The 24,900-nt window shown below is 39.4% G+C and overlaps 1 protein-coding gene across 1 annotated transcript in view; it reads right to left on the reverse strand.

The window, feature by feature from the left end:
- LOC116711568 (receptor activity-modifying protein 3) overlaps positions 1-24,106 on the reverse strand; it is a 40,695-nt gene extending 16,589 nt beyond the window's left edge. Inside the window, exon 1 of the mRNA XM_032550906.1 lies at positions 23,762-24,106. Within this exon, the coding sequence (XP_032406797.1) occupies positions 23,762-23,813 (52 nt within the window). The 5' untranslated portion in view covers positions 23,814-24,106. The remainder of the gene's footprint in view (positions 1-23,761) is intronic.
- Positions 24,107-24,900: the final 794 nt, after the last annotated feature.

Raw genomic sequence — 24,900 nt, forward strand, 5'->3', positions numbered from 1 at the left:
AGGACGCCGACAAAGAGGCTGCGCTAAATTTAGAGACCTTTATCTGACCATGCAAGGATGTTTTTAGGTGCAGTGTTTGTGTTTTGATCCGATTTTCTGTCTTCTGCTCTGCACTCGTTCCAAAGCAATAACTCAATGGAACGGAGGAAGAATATCTTATCGTACGTGTCTGGAGAATCTAAGCAGAAGGATTTTCTCTAAGCATTTTGACACGTTTTAAATCCGCCAGCGCTCTCAAACCGAGGCTGGTTCGCTACCAAGGCAAGATCCAAAGACGAGATGATCAGAGTGGTGCATGCCGGCTAGAGCAGCGAGGAGTTATTGATGAAACCAAATATCAGCAACATAAATGCATTACAAAACACAGACAAATGACTTCCATGGGTCAAGACTGAGACGTCCCCTGACACGTCATTTAAGCACAAGTAACAATATAGTATTTTCGTTCCTTTGCTCCTCCAGAGAAGAAATACAAGGAGAGAAGTTCAGCAGTGGTTGTTTGATATTCCAATATCTCATGACATGATCCGAGTTGCCCGCGTAGCCCTCACAAGCATGCTCAGTGCGCATCGATCCAAGCGGGACAAACTCAGAACAAACAGGTGGAATAGTGATTCATGTCGTCCTAAAATTATACGCCCATCTGCCGTCAAATTTAAACATGCAAAGACTTTTGAATTCAAATGAAAATGCTCCAGGATCATCCTCTAGGCTTCTGATAGTGTGATATGTGCAGTTTGCTCTCTAGCTAATCCAGACAGCTGTAGATTTATTGCAGGTACAAAAACCATTGTTGCGTGAACGGTGCGATTTAAACGTCTTTTTACCACCACTGCATCTCAAAAACTGCAGCAATGACCAAATATTAACATCACTTAATTCCCCACACACAAGCTTTATCTTCATTCATGTAATTTATCTCACCTCGACGTGGCAAATGCTTGAAGTGGCCCCAACCTAATCTCAATAATTCATCTAATTATTATTGAGCAAAGAATCAAAATAAACTTTCTTTATTCCTCAAGGGAATTTTTTGTTGTTGTTGTTCAGAAGCTTTTCTGATTGAAACTCTTAGATATTGGTAAATGTAACTATATCCATTAGTTATATAACATTTATAACACAAGTGTGAAATAACTTGTAATTTAAATATGACCTAAATATAAAATACATTCAGCACATAAAATGAAATTTAAAAAACAAAACAAGTATTACATGAAATTATGTGACTCACATACAAATAATATGTCAAGAGTGCTGAACTTTCAGCCTAGACATGTCAGGTTATTGCTGATATTTACACCGTTCAGTCCAATAAACATGCATCATACATAATGGGGGAGCGTCATAAATTATGTTTTATGCACATGCCAGGACTTTATGTTCAACTGGCTTTATTTCTTCCAATTCAGTTCCAAGTTTAATGTGCTTTTAGATTTGCTAGCTTGAGTGGCGAGATAAAAGATAAAACGACAACGGGTTTAATATTGTAAGCCTGAAATGGAAAACAATTTATTCAAGAAGCAAGAAAATGGGACAAGTTTCTTTTTTTTTTTTTTTCCTATCTGAGCACTTACAATTACCACATCCTGGATGACTGACAAATTACACCTCTGCTGAACACATCACATTTACTGTAGAGGCAATATGCGACGCTACCTCTGTTTTCATTCAACTTCAATTGTTCAACTGAACTCAATCTGCAAATATGAAACTCTACCCAGTAGCAGTTTTGCACTTTGCAATTTATTTCTTACACTCTGCTCCCTCTTAGCTTCATTCACAAATCAAATGGCTCTGAGGATACGCCAAAATAATGATTACCTGGCAGCCTGGGAATTCAATTTCATGAGTGTCCGCCTGGCTTGCCTGTTGATAAAACTGTGTGCGCTGCAGCGTTAAATGCGTAATTCTGACCCAGAGCATTACTTCCTATGGTTCTGTGTCATTTTGTGCCATTGAAACGAAAGACAGAGAAACAATAGCGTGACAGGATTATACGCGAGTAGAGAAAGTTAAATGTTTCCTCATGTTCCGGTGAATGTTATCCTCATAATGGGAGCCACTGTTCCCAGAGCACCTGCCATCCTCAGGATATGAAGAATTGTCGCTCTAATGTTGTGTGAGATCAACATTTTTACTAAGACAAGCAACAGGATGGAGTTCACAAAACTGTATTGGTGTTTTGAGACTCAGAAGATCTTTGCCCTAGAAGTGACTTTAATCAAAAGTATGATTTGGTTTTTTTTCATTTTGCTAAATTGAAATTCAGCAACCAGTGTTGGCACACAGAGATGCTATTTGCTTGGCAGTCCAGTTTGAGAGGCAAATCTCTCTATGTTATTGCTTCCCAATTAGACGAAAACTCTGCATTTTGCGAAGGTAAAAATCTTCTTAGACATGCTCACCTGGCAGAAAAGATGAAAAAGACAAGTGCAAAACAATAAATAAATCTGCATACAATAACACAAAGACAAAAACCTACATTTTACAAAAAAAACAGCAAAAAGTAGAGAATTACTAATGATGTCTACAACTCTACAACAACAAATATATACATATTATAAAGATTATATATCTTTAGGCAATGTGGTCAAAATGCAGATTTGTATAGCTGAATCTTTTTCCAAATCTATTAAACTTAGGATTGTGTGTATGTCAGAGGAGAAAAATTGATAACAGCGGTGTCCAGGGCAAAAGACTCTCCAAAACCAAGATTGAAAACCACTTTTAGATGAAAAGGTTTCTGAGGATGACAGCCCTACCGCTCCCAACGTTACAGCTGCACAAAAACATCCAGGCTTATGAGAGGTGACTACGTCCAATCCATATCCCTGTCCTCTTTAAGAGATTAAACTCTTCCTGTCCTCCTCAAAAAGGGATGAGAGAATCGTGAAGATCTACAGAGAAAAGGAGAAAGCCCTTTCTCGTGAACCTCTCAGCTGTCAGGGCTCAAAGAAAAGAACTTCTTTGTATTTACCGATCGATACGCGAAATCAAATATCGCAGTGATGTGCTGTGCACTCTAATAATAGCCGTCTTTGAAAACTTCCTTTGCCGACTTCAAATCTTGGCCCTCGGCCGCTCCGTTCCCACGGGTCCCCGCTTGCATTTTATTCCCAGTGGCAGTGAACCTCGGGCAGTCGTACCCCGCCGGTTAACTTCCTGTTTTAACCGTCCAATACAAACACAAAAGCTTCAGTCTGGAAAAGCCAAAGATCACCTACATTCCTTTACCAAATATTCTACAGCAGGCTGGGCTTTCAGAAAGTTTTAATCTGCAACAAGTAAGCTAAAAATATTGTAGGAAAAAGATCAAGCTCTCTTTTGTTGTTGTTGTTGTTGTAGGTTTAGATTAAACCTCACTTTCACAACAAATGCAAGTTATTTAAACGTCTTTGTATACTTATCACTGTAGAAAAATAGTTGACTGTATATGCTCTATTTAAATCGTTGTTCACACAAGATAAGGACCAGCCCACTGTCTCCAGGATCATTATACTGTATCTATTTGAGCATGGTTTGGTTGCCTAAAATATGCAAAAACCTCCTGCGTGAAGGCAGTAATGGTATTATTGCGCCTATTGTGCCACAATGCAAATGTCAGTGGCTTTAAATCTGAGAAATACAAGATTTTGCCTCCACATTGTATTTTTTAACTCAGATAAAATATAAAACATCATAAAAGGATTAGCTGACTGAAAACAAAATCCCATTTTCAAATGATTGAACCAACATGGTACTAACTATACCCAACACTGGTTACTATGTTCCTATGGGCAATCAAGAAAGTATTTAAATTGAACCAGTCTAATCATCTTCAGAAGCATAAAATATCTCAATTTTCTATGTTGTTTTATGTAAAGAAAAAAAAATATCTGGTCGCAAACATTGAGTTTAAGTGACTGCTATCTGCAGATTGGAGCTAGCGGTTACTTAAGCTTTTTCTTTTTGACCATTACACTCAAAATTAGCGCCAAAAAGAAAAAAATGTGGGGATGTGTTGAATTTCTGTGAAAACTGGAGGGATTGACAAATTAACAAACCCATTTAAAAAGTTGTCCATGCTTAACAAGAGAATCCAGTATTAACAAAAATTGATTTTTTTAATATAAAAAAAAACAATTTATTTAAAAATGTATTTAAAATGTTTTCAATTAAAAATCATGTAATTAAAAATAAATCATCTTTAATAATTAATTAAAATAATTATTTTTTTTATTAATTTATTTAAAAACATGCTCTAAATATGTACTGTACTTTACTTGTTTTATTGGTCAGAACAAGTAAAGCACATGTGAATTTCACTTCAGACCCATGAAGGGCCCCAACAAGCCGTGACACAGTAGAACTTGACAACAGAACAATCCTTCATCGGATTCGCCTAAATGAAGTTGAGCCACTTCCATATTATGAAATGGTCTGACTCATACCATTTTGCCATTATAATACAAACTCTGTGCCATGATAAAATGCAGTGGTTTCTCCTTTTGATAAATACAAGTGAGCTGTGTGAAGTGATGAACCCACGACAGCGACGGAGCAGCAGGATCTCTGTGTTACTGCTCAGCAGAACAGCAGGGGAGGTTAGAAATGAGATCTGCTCTGGGGAAACAGACAGGACTGACATCATTAGTGGAAAAGGATGACATTTGGTGACGGTACAGAGAGATTCATGAGCCTGAGATTTAGCAGAGAGCTGAACACGTCTACTCGGTGTGTGGCAGCTCAAGAGCTTGTTCACACAGTCTGGAGAGAAGAGAAAATCCTCAAGTAAGCATTTATTTAATTGCAAAATCTTGGAGACGGCGGGTCTGAACGACAGGTTATGACATTGTATGAAACCAGTCACAAGGCAACAATTAGAGAAGTGGTTTCCACACCGATCACGACCTGTACGGTAAGAAAGAGCTGCAACTCAAACTTTATAAAAAACTAATTCAAAGGACAATACAATAACATAATGATAACAAAAAATTACCAAATCATCCATTATGGGGTTTTTTTAAATGTAAGATCAAAAAACATCTCTTGCAAGTATACACTGCGGGTTTTCAGTGTATTGTAAGCCTGGCGGGCAACCAGGCTTTTCTTATGCCCCCACCAGGCTTAACATTACTTATTTATATAAGTCTTTTTAAAATATTTGCATTTTTTAAGACTTTATAGTTGGTGTTCAGGGGTTAATCTTCCAATCTTTCAATAACACATATTCATCAAGTGATATCTACAAATTTCCAGACAACTTTAAACATTTTTTAACTCAAAAGCCCAACCACCAGGCTTAGCAAATTTTCTGGGGGAAACCTTGTACTGTATATAATTCACAAATTATATTTTAATAAACCAAATGGTGGTGATGTCTGCTCTTTTGAGGAAGTTCTTTGACATATTCAGTGGTTTAAAATTCAGCATCTCCAGTTGTGCCGCACTTGCGATTTAGAAATGGTCGGAGGGAAGTAAGAGTTTGTCAGGGTTATGTTGTTTTCTAAAAGACGCTCACTCACAGACCCCTAGAGAAAGGGACCATCCCCACCTCACAATCCACAAAGACTTAACCAGGTAAAGAAAACAAACCAAAAAGTTTCTAATGCGTGAAAGTTCTTGCACGTCCTAAAAGGTCTCAAGGTAAAGAGACGCTCCTGTTGCTGAAATTCTCATGTACCACTATCAAACATTAGAAGTGCCTCGCAAAAGTAAACACACCGCTTCAATTTGATAAAATGTGAAAAAAGATCAAGGGGTATAATTACATTTATTATGAGGCAACCCTCTGTGTGTCACTAATCATGCTACCTGCTTCCCCTTCACTGAGATTTTAGAGTCAACGGCTGGTTTGGGAGAAAAAGGTGGCCAGGTCCCTAGCACACACACACACACACACACACACCTACACGCCCACCCACACCCACCCCTACACACACACACACCCAGATGCTATTTTTACACTAATAAGGCCTTTCCTAACCACTTTCAACTGAGCCTATCATGAATTAAGGTGAGGTTCCCACGATGGAATAAGGTCACTTACGGTTCATGGAAAGGGAAACAGAATGCATGTGAGAATTGAAAGTGTATCAAATTAACATTTTAATAACGTATTAGAAAAGCTCGGGCTACAGAGAAGAGCGACTCTGTTTGGGGGTTTTTCAAAGCAATTTACAGATCAGCGACGCGGTCTACAAAGGCACAGCCACGAGAATAGACATAATGAAAGCATAGATATAAAAAAAGACTTGTTTAATTAAGTTCTACGTTCGTTATTACAGGAATTACAAAATGGCCCATTCAGCAGGATTTTCATTAGGTTCTCCACATGTGATCATTTCAATGAGCAAAACACTAACGGGCAGAAATGAGAAACTCCTTGAAGAAATCTATAAAGCAACATTTAAGCAGAGCAACATGAGAATAGCTTGCTAAGCTATGATCCTTTAACAGCTGTGAGGCCGTTACCTGTATGACAAGACGCCCGTCGAACTTTAGCCTCGCTTGTTTGAACATTCAAGACCAATTGACAGAGTGGATGTTTGATTTATAGGGAAAACTTTAAATGCTAAAAATATTTAAAATGTTGAACAAAATTATTAAAAGTTATTTCACAAGAAATGTCAAATTACGTATTGATTCAACCTCACGTGGCTACTAATAATCTTTATTTAAAAAATAACAGCGATCAAAATAATGAATTCTCTTCTTATTGCAGCAGATTCTGGACTCCAGATGACTTTCACGTTACTTTCACTTTATTAGAACTGAATGTAACCTTTGATGCAAGTTCACATACAGAAAGTTTATTAATAGATTGGCTGCTATTTAGGCCACCAACACATCCTTGAACTAGTTTAAATCATATTTAGTAGGCTTCACTCACTTCATTAAAAAACTTTTAAGTCCAGTCTGTTTCCAGTCTGATCTGGGGTTCCTCGGGGCTGTGTTGTAGAGCCTGTTATGTTCATAAGCTACTGTACCTCAAAGCTCGGCTACACAAACTTGAAGAGCAATCATCTGCGTATGATGTTATGTCTGTGCCACCGACCTGAACTTGCGGTGAGACTGATGTGAGCGCATATGTCTTTCTGAGCAAAGAATAATGTGTGGGGTGTACATTTACGTCTCACCCTACTCGGATTCTGGCACAGGCGCTTTGTTCTGTGTCTACGCTTGTAACATGACAAAATAAATGAACCACATCACCAGTCAATTACAGATTTTCTCCTTGGTCCCCAGAAACATGATGATGCATAATTTTGGTACGCATCATCCCAAGATCTCCCTCCATTAATCACATCAGTCTTGTTCTTCTGTAACGTCATTGCCTATCAGGTAGGTTGCTATGTTGAGAACAACCTTCGACTTCTCTCTATTGAATGCCGAGGAAGAGTTCATACGCTCCTCCCTTCTGATCTCTTGCACGTACAAATACACTCTTGATCATAAATTCATCTTACTGTTCTCTGTGCTTTGGCATTGTAGTTAGTTTTAGATTGTTTTACTCTGTAAGGTGACCCTGAATGTTTCAAAAGGCATCTATAAATAAAATAATCAGATATGGATGTTTTTGGCCTGTGAGAGGAAACCTGAGTTCCTGCAGGGGGAGGCGCTGCGGGGAGAACATGCAAAACTTCACACAGAAATACTCAAACCGGAATTTGCACCGGTGACCCTCGTGTCTTTGTTTTATAATATCTGTAAAACATTTTAGCATTTAATCTATGATAGGTGCTATGTAAGTAAAGTTTAACTACCTACTTACTCTTTCAGACAACCAGCTACCGTCTTCCAGTTGGGTTGCATGAGTGTTTTATTGCAGCACTCTGTAAATCGTGGCATGTCCTGTGGGAGTATGGGACATTTTTAAACCACAGATGAGAGACAATAAGGGAAATCAGTTATTACTATTAAGGCTCTTAGATGCTTCCTGCACCATCCTTCTTGTTCTCACAGTACAAATCTACAGTTGTATTCTTTACAAACCTTCACCTTACAGAGCCCCCTTCATACTTTGTAAAACCTTGGATGGATGTTTTCCCTTTCCTTGGTTCTGAATTTATTTAACAAGTTTTGGAGTTTCTAAGGGTCCATGATGCCATTCACTCTGATATGGTTGCAAGAGTCTTTGGAAGAAAAACACGACCACAGCATAACAGCAAATCTACTGTACGTTGCAGTGGTCAATAGCATCTATTACGCAGCAAAGTTTGGAGAATCTTTTTTACCCCCTCTTACCATCATCTTAATTGTGTGAAATTGAAAGGAAATATTGGTGTAGTTTTGGCCACAGACCTACATTTTGAAAAACATATAATGTTCTTTTATAACTCAGTTTTCTATCGTCTCAAGTTTCTGCCATTATAAAGAGATTCCAGTCAACAGAGGACATAGAAAAACATGAGCATGCCTTTATTTTCAGTATGTTAGATTACTGGAACTTTGACTTTCCTGGTCTGTTAAAAAAACTCAACCAGAAAGCTGCAGCTTTCCCTAACTGCTGCAGCCAGACTCCTGACCAACACTTGGAAATGGATATTCTTAAATCTCTGCACTGGTTTCCTGTTTGTCAAATTGTAAAAATGTTGGTATTGGTCTAAAACTGCTGAATGGCCTTGGGCTACAATACATTTATGAGTTGCTTGTTAATTACGAACCTTAATGTAGACCCCCCAAAAGATCAGAGACTTGCTGAACTGAGCAATTTTGTTTCTGGATCAAACTCTAAGAAACTGTGTGCCTTGTGTGTTTTATGCATGGAGCTTACTTTTCAAGAGCAGCTCAAAGGTTATTTTTTTAATAATATCTTTACTTAGGGTCCTTACAATTTTGAACGGGGTTGTACATGTGGCGTGTTTTCTTGACTCCATGTGACCCAGGTCAGACCCAATGTCATTTCGAACTCTGAGGTTGCTTTAATGGGATGTTTTTATGCTTCAGGTAGGATCTGTCATAAGGTGTTTGTGCATGTCTGTTACGTCTAGCTGTCCAGCTGAGCCAATGGTATTGATTGTGTGCTTTCCTGCCAGGGTTACTGTAGCCTGTAATAACAGGGGAGGATGAGGTCAATCACAGTGTTTCTGAGTAAGCTAAGGAAACAAGCTGGATCAAACTAAATGTGATTCCTATATTATAGGGAATCCCAGCTTAGCACTTGCTAATCTTTGCTCTTTTAATATACCAAACTACTTGAGGTTTTAGGTTACACTCCCCCACCCAGCCTACTCTCAAGTTGTTTCACTTAGTAAATATCAGAGCAAGGAAGTAAAGAACATCAGAATTTGTTTTAAATTCTGGACATTTCAACAGGTTTTCAACTATTCTCTGGATAGGATTATTTTTACTGTGAGTTATTTTGGTATGTTATGTTTTCTGTTCTTAGTTTCAGGATCCCTTCAGGCAGTAATTGGGTTTATCTGGCTTACAGGCGACTGAAGCAGATAACCGGATGAATGCTCTCTTTCACTTTCTTACATTTCAACAGAAAACCTTTTCAATACAGTGTAGAAAGAAGTGTGGAAGAGGGAGTTCAATAAAGCAGAAGGAGGCTAGAATGTGAATGCGGGGAGTAAAAGGGGAGTATCCGGAGCAGCTGTGCATCACGACTTTACACTTGCAAAATACTTTATGCTACGTTTGCACCGGACACTGTTAGAGGTATTTAGCGTTACGGGCATTGAGCCACTTTTGTAACAAGAGGAAACCCAAACAGCATTATTATGCATCCTCATTGTAGTTAGTTCTATAAAAAAAAAATCTATTGAACAATATATGTTTTAAATCTGTTTACCTTTCAACTGGCAACATGTTCCACTCTTTTCTTTTTTTCTTATATTAAACCACAAGTCAAAAATTAGCTGAAAATGACAAAGTTACCCTCTCTTCAAAGGGGGTCTTACATTAGTCCACCAGCAGTAATAACAGGCGACAGAGGAAAAGACACGGTGTCAGTCGCTCTTGTTATCAGCAGAGCTCCCTGACAGGAAGATGGATGACCTTCTAACAGCGAGCTGATGTATGTGGTCAATGAAGGGGTCCTGATGTGACAAAACAACTTGGAGAGGATGTTGTTGCAACATTAATGTGCGCTGCTTCGTGTTTGCGTCAAGGGACAGGGCAGCAATGTGATTACTGCTGGTTCAGGGTCGCAGGAAAAGAGATTTCTGAAGCGCAGTATTTGCTCAGCCGGAAACAGTTCAGGACGCTGCAATAACTGCCTTCTAGGGGTGGACACTAGATCTGCTCTGCCGGCATGACGATGTTTAAACTTATCTGTGCGCTGGGGCTGGTGACTGACCACCAGTGACGGTTTTAACCTCTGGGTTATTCTTCAGCACCCGTATACTACAGCATGCCTTTGTTTCAGTTCAAAACATGTTTTCTTCTCAGACGCCAAAGGAGGTCTGAGAAGTTTTTGAGGGCCAGAAAGCTAAAAAAGTAAATAAATAAATAAATCACAGCTTGAATTACTTCTTAACAGATTCATACCAAACAGCCCAGATTGAAACCATGTTAAGTTAATCAGGATTTCTAAGATCATCTAAATGGTGCTGGAACGGCTGCAAATCTGGAATACATTTATATCAGATATATAACTTATAGAGCATGACCCTAGCATGAATGGTACTGTTCATGTTGTTACTGTGCATGTTTTTACACACATAATGTCAAAATCCTGTGGCATGCATAGGAGGTTTCTACGCCTCCACCATTGGTTTTAGCCTTGTTGTTGGAGAGCAAACACCATCAGTATTTTTATTCACTAGTCAGCAGCATAAGCCAATGTAGGTGAGATGTTTCTCTATTTAGAAACATTGCACTGCTAAATTACTGCTATGCTTTATACTTTTTACATGGTACAGCAATATGTGTTTGTATCTTGACGAGTCATAATAATATCTGGAAGTTATTACAAACCCCAGAATCTGTATTTCTATGTCAACCCTGCATGTCTCAGACTGAGACAACTAAAGTCTGAAACTGTTGAAATTTGTCTTTCAACACAAGGGGGCAGACCAATCACGTTCATATTTTTTGGCCTTAAGTGTGTAAGTCAGGGACGTTCAAACCGAGGCCTTGAGGGCCCGGATCCTGCAACTTTTAGATGCGTCTCTGCTTCATCACACCTGAGTCGAATAATAAGGTCATTAGCAGGACTCTGGAGAACTTCACTGAATTCTGAGGAGGTGATTCACTCATTTGATTCAGGTGTGTTAAGTCAGGGACACATCTAAAAGTTGGAGATTGTTCAGTTCAGCTACTCGCTGGGAACCTTTTAGGTCAAACTCGATGGAGTAGTAGACCATGTCAATAACAGCAAATAGTTGGTGCACTGCTAGCCATTGGCTTGTGCATAGTTTGATCATCCACATCCAAATTCTCTGATGACCAGCGATGGCCGTAGTGTAACATCTTCAGATCCTTTGGGGAACCTTTCCCTTTCCATCACATTATGAGGAACAATCCACCGTTGACAGGGACAGATTATCTTGCTCTAATATGTTGATTTGATGCTGAATATTAATGCTCATGCCCAATTTCTTCCAGTCGTGCATCAGATGCTTTCCTGCCTTTTTTCAAATAAAAAACTCAAAAACTAATTAATTTTTCTGTGCAAATGTGTGTTCCCAAACCGTTGGAGGCATAGTTGCAAAGCTTGATGTGCCATCAGGAGAGCTGAAATTTAATTTAGCATTTTGTTAAACACAAAGAAACGACACATGTTGATGCTGGAGGCATCAACCATGAAGAAAATATTAAGATGTTTATCAGAAATCTAAGTTCGTCCTCAACCTCAGGAGAGATATTCATATGGTGGGTCTTATCCGAAATGTACTCGGCTTCACTTTGGAAAACCAAACAAACCCAAACCCCAACAGAAAATGGTGACGATGTGACCAGATTCAATCCTAACTGAGCTCTCTTCACAGTCCTGTGGGAGGACTAAAGGAAATCCATTGAGGGAAATCCACTGTGATTGACTGCCGAGAGGCAAGCACTCTTCAACCAGTTCGTGTGCCACAAGGCACATAGCTGAATCAATCCTGCAGTTCTGTCAGTGAGGTTGAACAGCGTAGATGAAGAAAATGGGAAAAAAGGCATTACTTAACCTGCTCTCACACTGTTTCTAATCATTAATATGTACAGTATGTTGGCTTATCAGTAACACAGTACATGATATTTAAATATGAAAAAATGAAATGTCTTCTATGGAACATCAAGTCCTGTCCTCTCTATTAAGTCTGTATTTCGCCAGTTTTTTAAAGTGAGTGTTTAAAGGAATGAAGGCTATATATACAGTATATACAGTATATGTATATATAAAAAATGCAAGAGGCTTAATTAGGCTGTTGATCAAATCATGTATCCTCAAATATTGGATGCTTATTAAATAATCATCCCCTGAAATAATCAAAGAACTCCAGACATGCTGAGGTAAATTAATCTTCTTCAGTACACACAGTGCTTGCAAAGTGCAGCAGACATATAAGTGATGTAATCACTGAGTCCATATTTGAGTAGCACTTGCGTAAAATGAAACCGCAGCTGCATTAATGTGCAAGATATACTGTGCCTCTAAGATGCAATGAGAATTCCTCAGAGATTTTTGTTGACATGTCCGACCAAAAAAGAAAAAAAAAAAAGGTCCTTCTGGTTTTTCAGCATCAGCTTTACACGCTCAAAATTTGGAGATGTTTCCACTTTTCCCCACGCAGCTAGGAGCCTTACTTTAGATGTCTTTGCACATGCCATTTTCTATGTTGAAGGAGCACATAGGTAATAGATTGTCTCAGCAGGGAGAATGTTTTGCTTGTTTTATGCCCAGGAGAGCATGGATTGATTATTTGTGCTAGTAGGTAAAATCTAGTTGCAACCAGGGTAGCGACAGGACATCATGTGCACCCCAGACGTTGTGCCAAAATACTTGTATCTGCAATTTGGAGGTGTTTGCACCGCTGGGAGTCCTTCCAAGAGGAGCAAAGTGCTTTCCAATCTATATGGGCAAGATGTCTGGCATAGTGCATTGTTTTCTTTATTTATTAAGACTGTGGATTCGATATCTACTCTGCCTGTGTTTCAATGGTATACAAACACATTTGTATGCCACTGAAATGCAAGGCAGATATGCTACTCCTTGGGTTGGAAGAAGTGCAAACAAAGTGCAGAACTTTTTTTCTCCTCAACAGGAAGTTGTCACCGACTCATTTTGGATCCAGCTTCATCATCATGAACAGAGCCAGAATCATTATGAACATACAGTAAGTGGTTTACCAGCAGAACAAAATAAACTTTGGTTGACCTTTCCTTTTACTCACAGGGTCACTGCCTCAACAATTTACCGCTCTACCTGCAGACACTCTCCTCCATACGACGCCATTATTTTTCTGCATCTTTCCTAAGCCGACAGCCTCACATTCACACTCACCTCACCCCACAAATGGCCAGCTGTCAGCGAGGACAAAGGTCAGCCTGTCTGTCCGACCACCCTCATTTGTTGTTACACAACTAAAGATGGGCTAAATGTGGCACAGCCGTGTACAAATAACTTCCTGGAGCTACTGTCTGATGTTATGATTGCTTTACGCAACATTGGGTCTGTCTCTGATGGCCAACCTTTCAACTCAGCCTAATCTGCTAGTTAAGGTCAATTCTAAACACTTTGTGAGGCAACAGAAACCTTTTATCGTACCATACCATAGCTCAGTATGACTGACTAATACAATCACCCATAGTGGAGCGCCCAGGGGTCGGAGAGGAAAACAAAGCTGGAGATGATACAAATGTGCAAGACGGAGGGGAACTCTGGGCACTTGGCGAACAAAAGCAGGAAGGAGAAGAGGAGGAGATGAAGGATAGCCCTTACAGGGACAGAAATAAAATTCAGCATTGGAGAAAAGGGGGAATCCATGTGTTTTTCCGGAGAGCAGCGCGATGTGTGTGTGTGTGTTGGTGTGCGTGTGTGTGTGTGTGTAGGATGGCTTCATTCGGGGTGGCCTGAGGTGCAGCAGTGTGTCGCGGGTGGGGGTGAGGCATCACCACTGGCTTTTGGGCTAACGGCTCTACATAAATGCAGTCCATTTGCAACGCGGAAGAGAAAATTACAGCCAAGCTCTGGCAGACTGGCCCCCCCGACGGAAGGGAACCATCTGTTTGTGAGCTGCCACGGCGTATTTGTTAGCAAGTGCTGAGGCTGCCGCATTAAGCGCCATGAGAATAGCCAGTCTTTTATCCAAACCAAAGAGTTTCAACAAACACAGCATTGGCATTTGTTCCGGTGGAGAAACAGCAATCTATTTTTTCCAGAATTAGCCAGTTGTGTCCTCGAACGTGGAAATAGGAGGCTGCTGGAGGTAGATAAGAGGCAGGGATGAAGTTAAAACACTGAGTTGGCATAGCTAGTGGATGTATGGAATCCAACACTGTAATATATTAGCAAAGATAATCAGCTGGAACAAGACCGTTAGTGGCATCAGAGCTACTCCTCTGCAGCCTGACAAAAACACCGTAACTCAAAAGGGAGACACTGAAAGAACGTTAAAGCCACACTTTCTTTGACAGAGCTTCAAAGTTTTAGAAGTCTAAGTGGGCTGTGTGACAAATACAGCTTGAATGGTGCCAGGAGGCATCATCAAGCTGTTGCCTGACACTGGATCCTTTTTCTTTGAATTTCATGCCACTTGCAATGAGGGATTTAACCAAGACTTTTAACTGTTCTTTCTTTAGGGTTGGACTATACAACAGAGACCTTAAATAATCGTTTTTTTAATTTATGATGGACTATGCATGTAGACTCAAATACAGATTCTTCATGTAATCCATACATTAAAATTTGGCTTAATACAATATAACTAAGCAGCCTGCACCATGACAATAGTTTTGTTGTTGGCAACATGAACACCAGCACACCAGTAAGTCCACCAAATTAACGGTGCATTCACACCAGCCCTGTTTAATTCGCTTTAACTGAACTCTAGATCATTTGACCAGAAAGTCCAGTACGTTTGGAGAAGTGTTGAAAGCTCAATCATACTCTGATACAGACAAGTGAACTCTGGTCCCCCAACGAGCCTCGGTCTCTGGTTGGTCGAAGTGAGCTCTGTTGTGGTTTGAATGTGAACGCCACGCAGATCAGAGACCGCTCCAAAACAGCAGGAGGCAAGCTACAGTGCAGGGCATTTTGGGTAAATGTAACAAAGACAAAAGAGAAATCCTACAACTGCTAAAATCTGAAGCCATTTTTCTTCATGTTTCCTGAAGAACGTTGTGCTCATGTCTTCTTTGGTTCTTGTGTCATTTCCTTCAGGAGGTCTTGGTGCAGCGCCACCACAGGCAAAGAGGGGAATAGGTTTTTCAAAGGGTTTGGATCGTTTGACACAGTGCAGTGTGAAGACAAACCGCACCAGCTGAAAATGTGACAAACGTTGCAATTTTGGTCCATAATTGAACCGAGACTACCGGACGATCATGTGTCCGGAAGATTCTACCCCATTTCCAAAAAACAGTGGTCATGTATTCACTGAAAATCTGGTGTGTCTTATTTCTCTAACAATAAGACATCTATCAAAATGCAAGAGCATGTGTATATTTGTGTCTGTATGGATCATTTTGTCCCTGTGTAGAATTTAAAAAATCCACAGTAACTTCAAATCTGGGCACAGAGTCCTTGTACGTTTAAACAGATGATCAGTCCACCTGGTAGACTGCACCCAGAAAACAGAATAAATCCTTACATGCAAAAACTAACATCACATTCATCCCGTTGATGAATATATGTAAACTTCTGAGTAGCTCAGTCTGCCAAAATGAGATACTGAATGGCGGTTCAGACTCATCTGACGTAGATCTATACACAACACAGACGATCCGCCATGAACATGTCAGCCTGCTCCGGCCGTTAATTACCGACCCTTTTGGCCCAGATAATTCTGCGAAGGCCAGGACACAGAGGAATAATGCATTATCACTCCAACTTTAGCCTAGATTTCATTAGTGACGTGCTGAATGGACGAATACCATACCAACTTTATTTATGAAGCACTTTATACACCGACAGGACCAAAGTGCTATACACAGTTTGTATAGCACTTAATGATGGATGAATAGATGATAAATGGGTTGGTTGCTGTCCCATGCAACACATCACAGTCAAAGACCACAGCATTTTTTTTTTTTTACATGTAATTAAGACAAACAGAAAATACATCAAAGTGGGTAAGTGTTTTTGACACTGGATATTTAAGGATTCGAGGATCTATCACATAGGTCAAGTGATTATTTACCAAATTATTCATAAAGTAGGTCAGAGTGCAGTTAGTTGTAGCTGCTTCAAGCATTTGGCATGTCGAGTTGAGTGACTCCTCACTGGCATGAGACTCAGTAATGAGTACTTGCTGCAACATTTGAGGTGAACGTCTTTATTTTTTGAAACACACGTTTCCATTCTTCTGGTAAAAAATCTATGTTTAATTTATCTGGAAATTAACCAAAAGGATTATGGTCATGCATGATGTGGTGGATGTGTCTGTGCTGGGACTAATCATTAACCTGACCATTTTAATTACACCAATACGCAGTACTGACTAGTGCAACGTCACTCTCTATTTTCATCAGTAACGCAAGCTTTTAATTAACTCCTCCACCAACAAAACCATACATGACATCTGATTATGTCTCACTGAAACACAACACAGTTATGACCATCCTCCTCCCAAGCGGCAAAATAATTTATTACTTTCCACAGATCGTCTTGGTCTTGATTGAAATTGCTGGTTATTTTCATACATTTGATGCCAGCTAAAGAATCGGCACGCCAGAAGGACTAGGCCTACTGTTTCGTTCTGGTTTAATCTGAAGAGACAACATCCTCAAAAGGTTTTTCTTGCACAGCAAAGAATTTCAACATAAAGCTAGATTGATCATTTTATATATTTTGGCAAATAACAAATTATCTTCTTTAGTTTCCCATCCTTCTTCTTGCGGTTGTGGTGAAGCACAGTTTTTAATAGCACCGTGACTGGATACGATTTAGGTAGTCTTTTCATTTTATTGATTAGTAGCACTGGAGGCCATTTTATCCCTTCTTCTTAGATTTCTGTGCATCATTGTTGCCACATTGTTGCGACAGATGTCCTTTTTTAGCTAAATTTCTACAGTAGATGTTTTAATCAAGGGGAAAAGGTTCTTCCCTTTTCACCTTTGCCTTTGTCTGCAACAAAATCTGTGTCAGGAAGCTTGACTGTCCCACGTCTAGGCCAGTCACCTCTGACCCAGTGCTCTGTCTCTGACAGATGGAGCTGCTTAAGCACACAGGAAGACAAAGGACAACGGCTCTGAGAAACCTTTTTTTGTTTTGTTTTGTTTTTTAGCCCACACTTCATTTTGTTAAAGGGGAATGTAATAATAATAATAATAATAATAATAATAGCCTTTCTTAGAGCATTTTTCTTTCCTTTGGTGTTAATTTTTTGGGGGGATGGAGAGAATTTTGTCATCTCTTTATACAAATTAATATCATTAAAAAGAGCAAAATCAAACCACGAGCACATTTTGAACATACAGTTATATTGCATTTAATGAGAAATAAAATGAAGTAAAAAAGTATTATCCCCCTGACAGATTTCTTCAATTGTTACTGAGGTTTTTCTTGTCACTTTTAAATATTTTAAATACTCAAAAATGATGATTGTGATGCCAGAACAAATGACATTCTCTAACAGAAGACACGCAGCATGTCTTGCTGGAAAAAAAAAAGACAAACGAAACCATTAAGGGGAGGAAATGCTTCTTTTACAGCACTACAAATTCCCCTTTTGAGGGGAATCTGTAGATTGGAAATGTGGAAACATTTCCCAAATGGGTGAAACTGTTTATTTTTGCTTCAACTTGTAGCGTCGCTGTTTTCTTCTAAATACGGCTCCCAGTGGAGTTGGAGGAGTTGTCGTCTTCTAGATGGAAGGCGTTGTTGGGTTGGATATCACTAGACTACGTGTACGTGTACAAATATTCCTTTTAAAGAGTGAAAGATTCAGTGTCGTTAACAAATTCGCATTCTCAGATTTCTTCATTTGTATTTGTAAAAGACGGTAAATTGCAGCCTGAAACAGCTCGGCAGTGTGCCGTCGACTCGGAGCCGAATTACACAGCTCGTGCAGCGCCGCAGAGTTTGCAGCAGCAGACGGTGATATGAGCCGGGATAAGCAGAGGGTTTTGAGTCACCTCTGGAACATAAATCTTTAACCGAGATTTGAAATATTCATGACGCTCAAAACACACTTTCACTCCCCTTGAGCTGCAGCTAAAGTTCAAATGTAACAGTGTCAGGGAATCAGCGACACACTCCGGTTTAAACCTGGAGCAACCTCTGACACCAAGCATGCCCACAGTGGTCAGACCGGAAATTCACTCTGGTTATTCTTTTTTTTTTTCTGTATTTTCAGTGAATACTTTTTTTTTGTATCATTTAACTTATTACAGCATTAGGATGTACAATATGTGATTATTTACCTCTTTTAGATTGTCTTATACGATAAGAGAATACAATGACACAGAAAGCAGTTTGTTTGCACTTAATGTACTAAGAAGAAAGACTGAGATACAAAATTACTCAGGATAATCATCATTTCTGCAATACAGCTACGTAAAGAATGGCGTTCAACAAAAATAGACATTATTGAAACATCAGGCAAAATTTTATATTTTGTTTTTTATACTAGCCCTATTTCCTTGCAGGAGGGATCATTAAATGTTCTTTTGATGTGAAAACTGAATCCTTTCAAAATCTCAATTTATTAAACATGGACTGGATTTAAAAAAAAAAAAAAAAAGAAAGAAATTTGGCACTCAATTGAATATCATTTCTGCCATAAAGCCATACAAATGAAGGCAGCCTGTACACAATTCTGTTTCTATGTGGGTTATTAAAATGCGACAGAAACCCCTGGATTGAGATCATTTGCTTTTTTCATCTTTAGGCATTAAGTCATTCTTCACTTACCCCTAACGTACCTGTAGCTAACCAAACCAATAGGGTAGCTAAATAACCATTTAATATCCGTTTGTTAGAGTAACAACAATGACACTCAGTGGAGAGCAAGCAGAAATATTCTCTACAATAGGAACATTACCATCATCTCATGTGGATTTAAAAAAAAAAAAGGAGTAAGGCATCAAAATGATTTCCCACACTGAAATCCTTCTTAAGATCAATAATAACAACAAGAACAACATAAACATGTTTTACAGCCTTTTCAGATGGAAGAGAAAACAGAAAGTGCCCCCAGGCACCACAAGAGTGAGTTGCTGTTTTGAAGAGGTGAGCAGATGCTCCATCGTCAGAGGGAATCGCTCTTTCTCTGCCGTGCAGATGGAGGCCCACATTCTCTGCCGCACCAACAGCGCTTCCCCGACATTAGAAGCAACAAATCAATGTGACTCACTGCGTCACGTTGTTGCTCTTGTCTGAGCACACGGCACCTGGGGATCCCCGACGAGAGAGCATTTCAGTCTAGACAAGAGCTAAACACCGTGGCATGTCTGCACGCTGCGAGTCGTTCTGTTTACTGCGTCCGGCCATTTTCTCTTCCCGTGGAAAGTAAAACTCAGCGCAAAAGCTGTCATTCAGGATTACTTACCGTTCTGATAAGAAGTTGATACACACACACATCGTGAGCAAATACTGCATCTTAATTCAGAGCTTGTAGGGATGCATTTGAACTCCTCTTTTTTACGAGGTGGGATGACGATACAACTTCAATGAGTTTGAATTATTAATATTAATATCTTCCACGGCATCAACTCATTTTGGCATAATCACCACACTAGCCAAATTGGTGAAGTTTAACTAAAAACGACTAGTTCCTTTGTACAAATAGGCTTTTATTTATAGTTCATTCATTTTCAATAGCACGAAAGTTCATCACTCCTAAGCCAGCGTTGTTTGTTTGAGGTCACTATCCTGTTCGATCACCAAATAGTTTCCAAGTTTCAACCATCTGACCCAAACCATCATCATGGGAATTAGTGAAAATACAAGAGATCGATTGAGCCACAGAGACAATAATGATGTTAGGAGGAGTCAAGAAAAACTGTGAAGATTGATGGACATAATATCATGTTGAGGGTTTGTTTCAGTACAAGTGGTACTGGTGCATTTCACAAACTGGATAAATAATAACCAATATAGCTCCTAGCTAGCTCTTAATGAACAGCTGGAGAGCTGGAACTTGCAGACATAGCAGTGTGTTTCAATCGTGCAATGCACACAAATACAACTTCCTGCTGATTTTGGAACCCATAAAAAGGCTAATCTTAAGCTTCTGACATTCTTCCAGTCTAAACTGTATCCGAAGCTACCAGGAAGAATAGCAAATCTCATCAACTCCGCAAATTATCATATTATAAGTGGCCAAATATGCATTTAGAATTATGCCGGGACATTGTTGATAACTAAAAGAAGCTAATGTAGTTTCTCTGCAGGTTGCTAAGGGCTGTTTATCCAAATATTAGTGGGGGTGTATGCATATAGTTGAGTCTGTGACTTGAGACACAAGATATTCAAACATGTGCACCTGATTCTTGTTCAAATTCAGTGAAGTTGTATAGTTGACTAAAAAAAGGACCTTTAACTAAATAATTTAAAGACCCAAATATCAGAACTCTCAGTCAAAGAGTGCAGCAAAATCAACAGCAGATGTTATAGGGAGTTGAATCTAAAGAGTTTTGCTAGAGTTACAGCAGATTACAATACAAGATCCCCAAAAATCATATCATTTATAATCTGTATTTTTTAGACATACGATACAAATGTCAAATTTATTTAAATGTACAAAAGTGCAAACATATGTTGAGAACTGTTGAACTAAAGCTGATGGGACTTGGAGTCATTATTATCAATCTGAAGATCCAGTTGATGGTCAAAATATTCTAGCATAACTCTGGACAAGCTGCCCCAGATGGCCCAGACCATTTTACTGCCACGGTCGGGTTTCCCCAAGCATCAATATACTTCTTATTTACGTGAACCAACGTGTTTTGCTTTAGTCTTATAAAAACAGGAAACATCCATAAGCCTTCCAGCTTATCTCCATTCACCAAATCACAGAAAAGCAACTGGTATATATAAAGAAAACATAATCTGGCATTTACTGCTGTCTTGATGCTTGGCTCACAGACGGTTAACATTGGCCGCTCAGAGAGGATTTTAGCTGCTGAAATGTCCCAAGTTATCTCTCTTGGCATTAGAGGAATCTTTATTAAAACACATCTGTAGGGAGGATAACAATGAGCTTAAATGTCATCATTCTGTAGCCGAGCTGCCTTACAGAGAAATGTCTTTGGAGGTGGTTTCATAACATTTCCTAAACCTGAAAATAATCGAGATCTGTTTCTCTCCGGCACTCAGAAATCTGCCGCGGTAATGCTATTGCACACTTATGGAACCGGGTGTTATCGAGTTAAGGCCTTGATGTATAATCTCTGGGGGTTTTTTTTTAAATGTCAAGATGCCCACGCAGGCCTGCTTGTTATTCCATTAATGTGAAAAAATCTCAGTTTCAAGTTTGAGATGCTCCTCACAGATGCAGTGAATGATAAGAATCCTTATTGGATGAGAAAAGTAATCCGAGTTAAAATACGATCCCCGTTTTGGCTCAAAATATTTCAGCATCACGTTGGTGCCGGTCTAACTACCCCTTAGGTTCACGTCTAGTTGCTCTGGGAAAACAAACCAGGTTTCAAGTCAATAACCACAAACCTTGAAATTGCAGTCCTGTGTTACCTGGCCTGCCCACTGAAGGAAGCTGAATATTTCCAATGAGAACAAGACCAGATGGTGCTACCACAAAAAATCCACGAAGACCATCTGCTATCCATGAGCGCTCGTCCTCTTGATAAATTCTATTTTTACATCAAGGTAAATGCTATGGGGCTGAACAGTGGCGCAGTTGGTAGCACTGTTGCCTTGCAGCCAGAAGGTCCTGGGTCCTCGCTTTAAATTATCCCTGTGAGTGTGTGTTGTTTGTCCTGTCTGTCTCGCCCGGAACGTTAGCTGGAGATAGACACCAGCACCCCTCGTGACCCCACTAGGGACAAGGGTGTACGGAAAATGGATCGATGGTAAATGCTATGTTTGACAACTGCAGCTGGTTGAAATTACTTTTAGCAATCCCTGCAGCCGATATGGAGAATCTCTGTACACTTTAAAAAAAAAAAAAATCATTTCTGGGTGTACTACATCAGTTTAAAGAATCATTAAAATCTTAATGAACCATATTTGTATATGCAATGTTTAGTACTTGTTAAAGTTTAGCTATATTTTTGGTAATTGACAATAAAATTTCACTTAGCAACATTTAACACTTTACTTTAAAAGTATGCAACATCATGCTGCTGACTGTACTCAGTTTTTCTGTGAAAATGTTTTATACTACCAGCTGAAAATAAGTTTTTATAAGCTTAAAATATTAAGCCCTGCTGAAGTTTTAGGGTCAGAGTTGATTTGGCGATTGACGGAGCTAAATCCAGGGCAATCGTGGAATTAAACTTGTTTAGCTTGAGACTTGGACCAAGGTTCACTGTCAAGGAAGAAAACTACCCTAGCATACCTAACATGCAGTCAGCGCTGCACATGAATGGTTTTGGATCAAAGCATTTGTGTACGGAATGACCTTGTCAAAGAATAGACCTAAACCCGACTGGGAATCCGTGACAAGATTTGAAATTCGATGTCTGCAGGTGCCCTCCATCTAAACCCATGCTTGAGCTATTTTATAAAGCAGAATGAGAGAATTTCTATCTCTAGATAAGCCAAGTCTGCACAGACATGAGCCTCAAGCCTCGCTGCTGTAATTGCAGTGAAAACTACCTTTAAGAGGTATTGACCTGTGGGGCGCTAAATACGACGGGTGCTCCACATGTCTCAGATTTGTATGTGTGAAATAAAATCCTTTCAAAACCATCTATGCTTTTTCTTTTCTGTATCACATGAAAAAAGCAGTGGGCGTGTGTAGCATAACAGAATGTGGAAAAGTTCCGTCATCTATTGCAAAACTTAACCAATTTATGAGAGTAATTAAATCCATTCTTTTATTTTGAGTTGGAAATTAACTTTTTTTGAGCTCTACATGTTAAAAACATTGGTTGTGTCTTATTTATGTCTATTCTAGCTAATATATATGTCATTTATATATATATATATATATATATATATATATATATATATATATATATATATATATATATATATATATATATATATATATATATATATACAGTGATTAAAATCTACTAAAATAAAATATGTACAAGCACCGCATCACAGTCAGAAACCTGGAGTGGATTTCTTAGTCAGAATCTGGCTCAGGATAAGACACAATTTCAAGCATGATTTTGTGCAACCAGCTAATGAGACAGCTCTACATATTCCCACTGGACATAATGTCGGTCAGGGCTTTTCATTGGGGTCACATTAGACTGAGCGATCCCCATTCAGTGCATGCTCTGATGAGATGTAACTGATGCTCATTAGGTCCACTTTGCTGTATGGCACACACGACTACAGCGGGGATGCACACAGAAAATATAGAAATACACAAAAGGCCACCTATAAAATGTATTTCTAATTATAGTCTGTTTTTCTTTTTTTTTTCTTTTTTTGCCTGTTTTTTCTCTTTCTAAAGACTCCGTCGCCTAATTAGCACGGTTAATTGCTGCGGGTGGATGTTTTAAGACGCGCTCTGTTGATAATAAGGACACAAAAGAGAGTCACACTCACCCCAAAAGGCCAGAAATAAAAGTTTCAGCAGGACGAACTCATTTGTATCCATCACGCTGCGAGGACCCGGTCGGACTGGGATCGAACCATCAGCGGCGGCTCCGGGGAAATGTTATCCCAAATCGACCCATAATTGAAATCAATCCCAGAACCAGCGCGTTCAGCAAGATAGCACGTGACAGACTCAAAACAGAAGAGAAAAATAAATATATATATATATATATACATACATACAAGAAAATCAAACGCAGAGAAATCAGATTCCGGAGCGCGACTTCTTCCAGTCTCAAAGACGGAGCCGTCAGGAGTCACAGCTCAGGACCGCCGTCCTGCATCCTCACAGAGAGGGGGCGGGGAAGCGAGGATGATGATGTTGGGGGAGGATGATGGGGCTCCGCCACAACAACAAAAAATGACTGGATTATTCACGCTCACTCTGAGAAGTTAACTCTGAACCTGCAACCAAAGACACGGGAATATATAGGCTAATCATCCAATCAAGGTTTATGACCCACTGTCAAAGATATTAGTGGATACTTTTTCAGTGTCGCAGAGTTGATTCAAATTAAACTTGCTCGTAATGTACAATGATCCATATTTTAGGTTTTCGAAATGCAATTAAACCGAATTAAAATCAGATCTAGAGGAGGTCTGCTTCGGCACGCTGAGCCACATCCACACTGACGCAGAACCACACTGACCTCTTCTGGTTTCTGTTGGTATTACGCATCCCTCCACATGGGCTTGAACTCTGGAGTTCAGTGGGAAATTAAAGGGGCAATTCGAGGTTTTTAAAGCTAGAATTTGTTGTGTAAAGGAGCACAACGCAAATGGGCTGTTTGTGTCTGGTGTTCTGACAAACAGCATATCAAAGTTGTTGAGAGAATGAGGTCTTGCTTGGGAATGTTGAGTTGGACGATGGAGTACAGTTAGCATCTTTAAGCCATAGCCTTCTGTTTATACTGGAGTGAGAAACAACAGAGTGTGGCACGCCACCACCTCCAATCTTCATTTTCTGTGTAAATAATCGTCTTGTTTGAAAATAACCACCTAATCAGGCATCGCAACGTTTTAATGTTTCATTAAGTCGTATTTACAGAAAACTGCCGTATTTGAGCGATGGTAGAAGTTCACTTCAG

Source organism: Xiphophorus hellerii, chromosome 21, assembly GCF_003331165.1.
Source record: "Xiphophorus hellerii strain 12219 chromosome 21, Xiphophorus_hellerii-4.1, whole genome shotgun sequence".
Taxonomy (NCBI): Eukaryota; Metazoa; Chordata; class Actinopteri; order Cyprinodontiformes; family Poeciliidae; genus Xiphophorus; species Xiphophorus hellerii.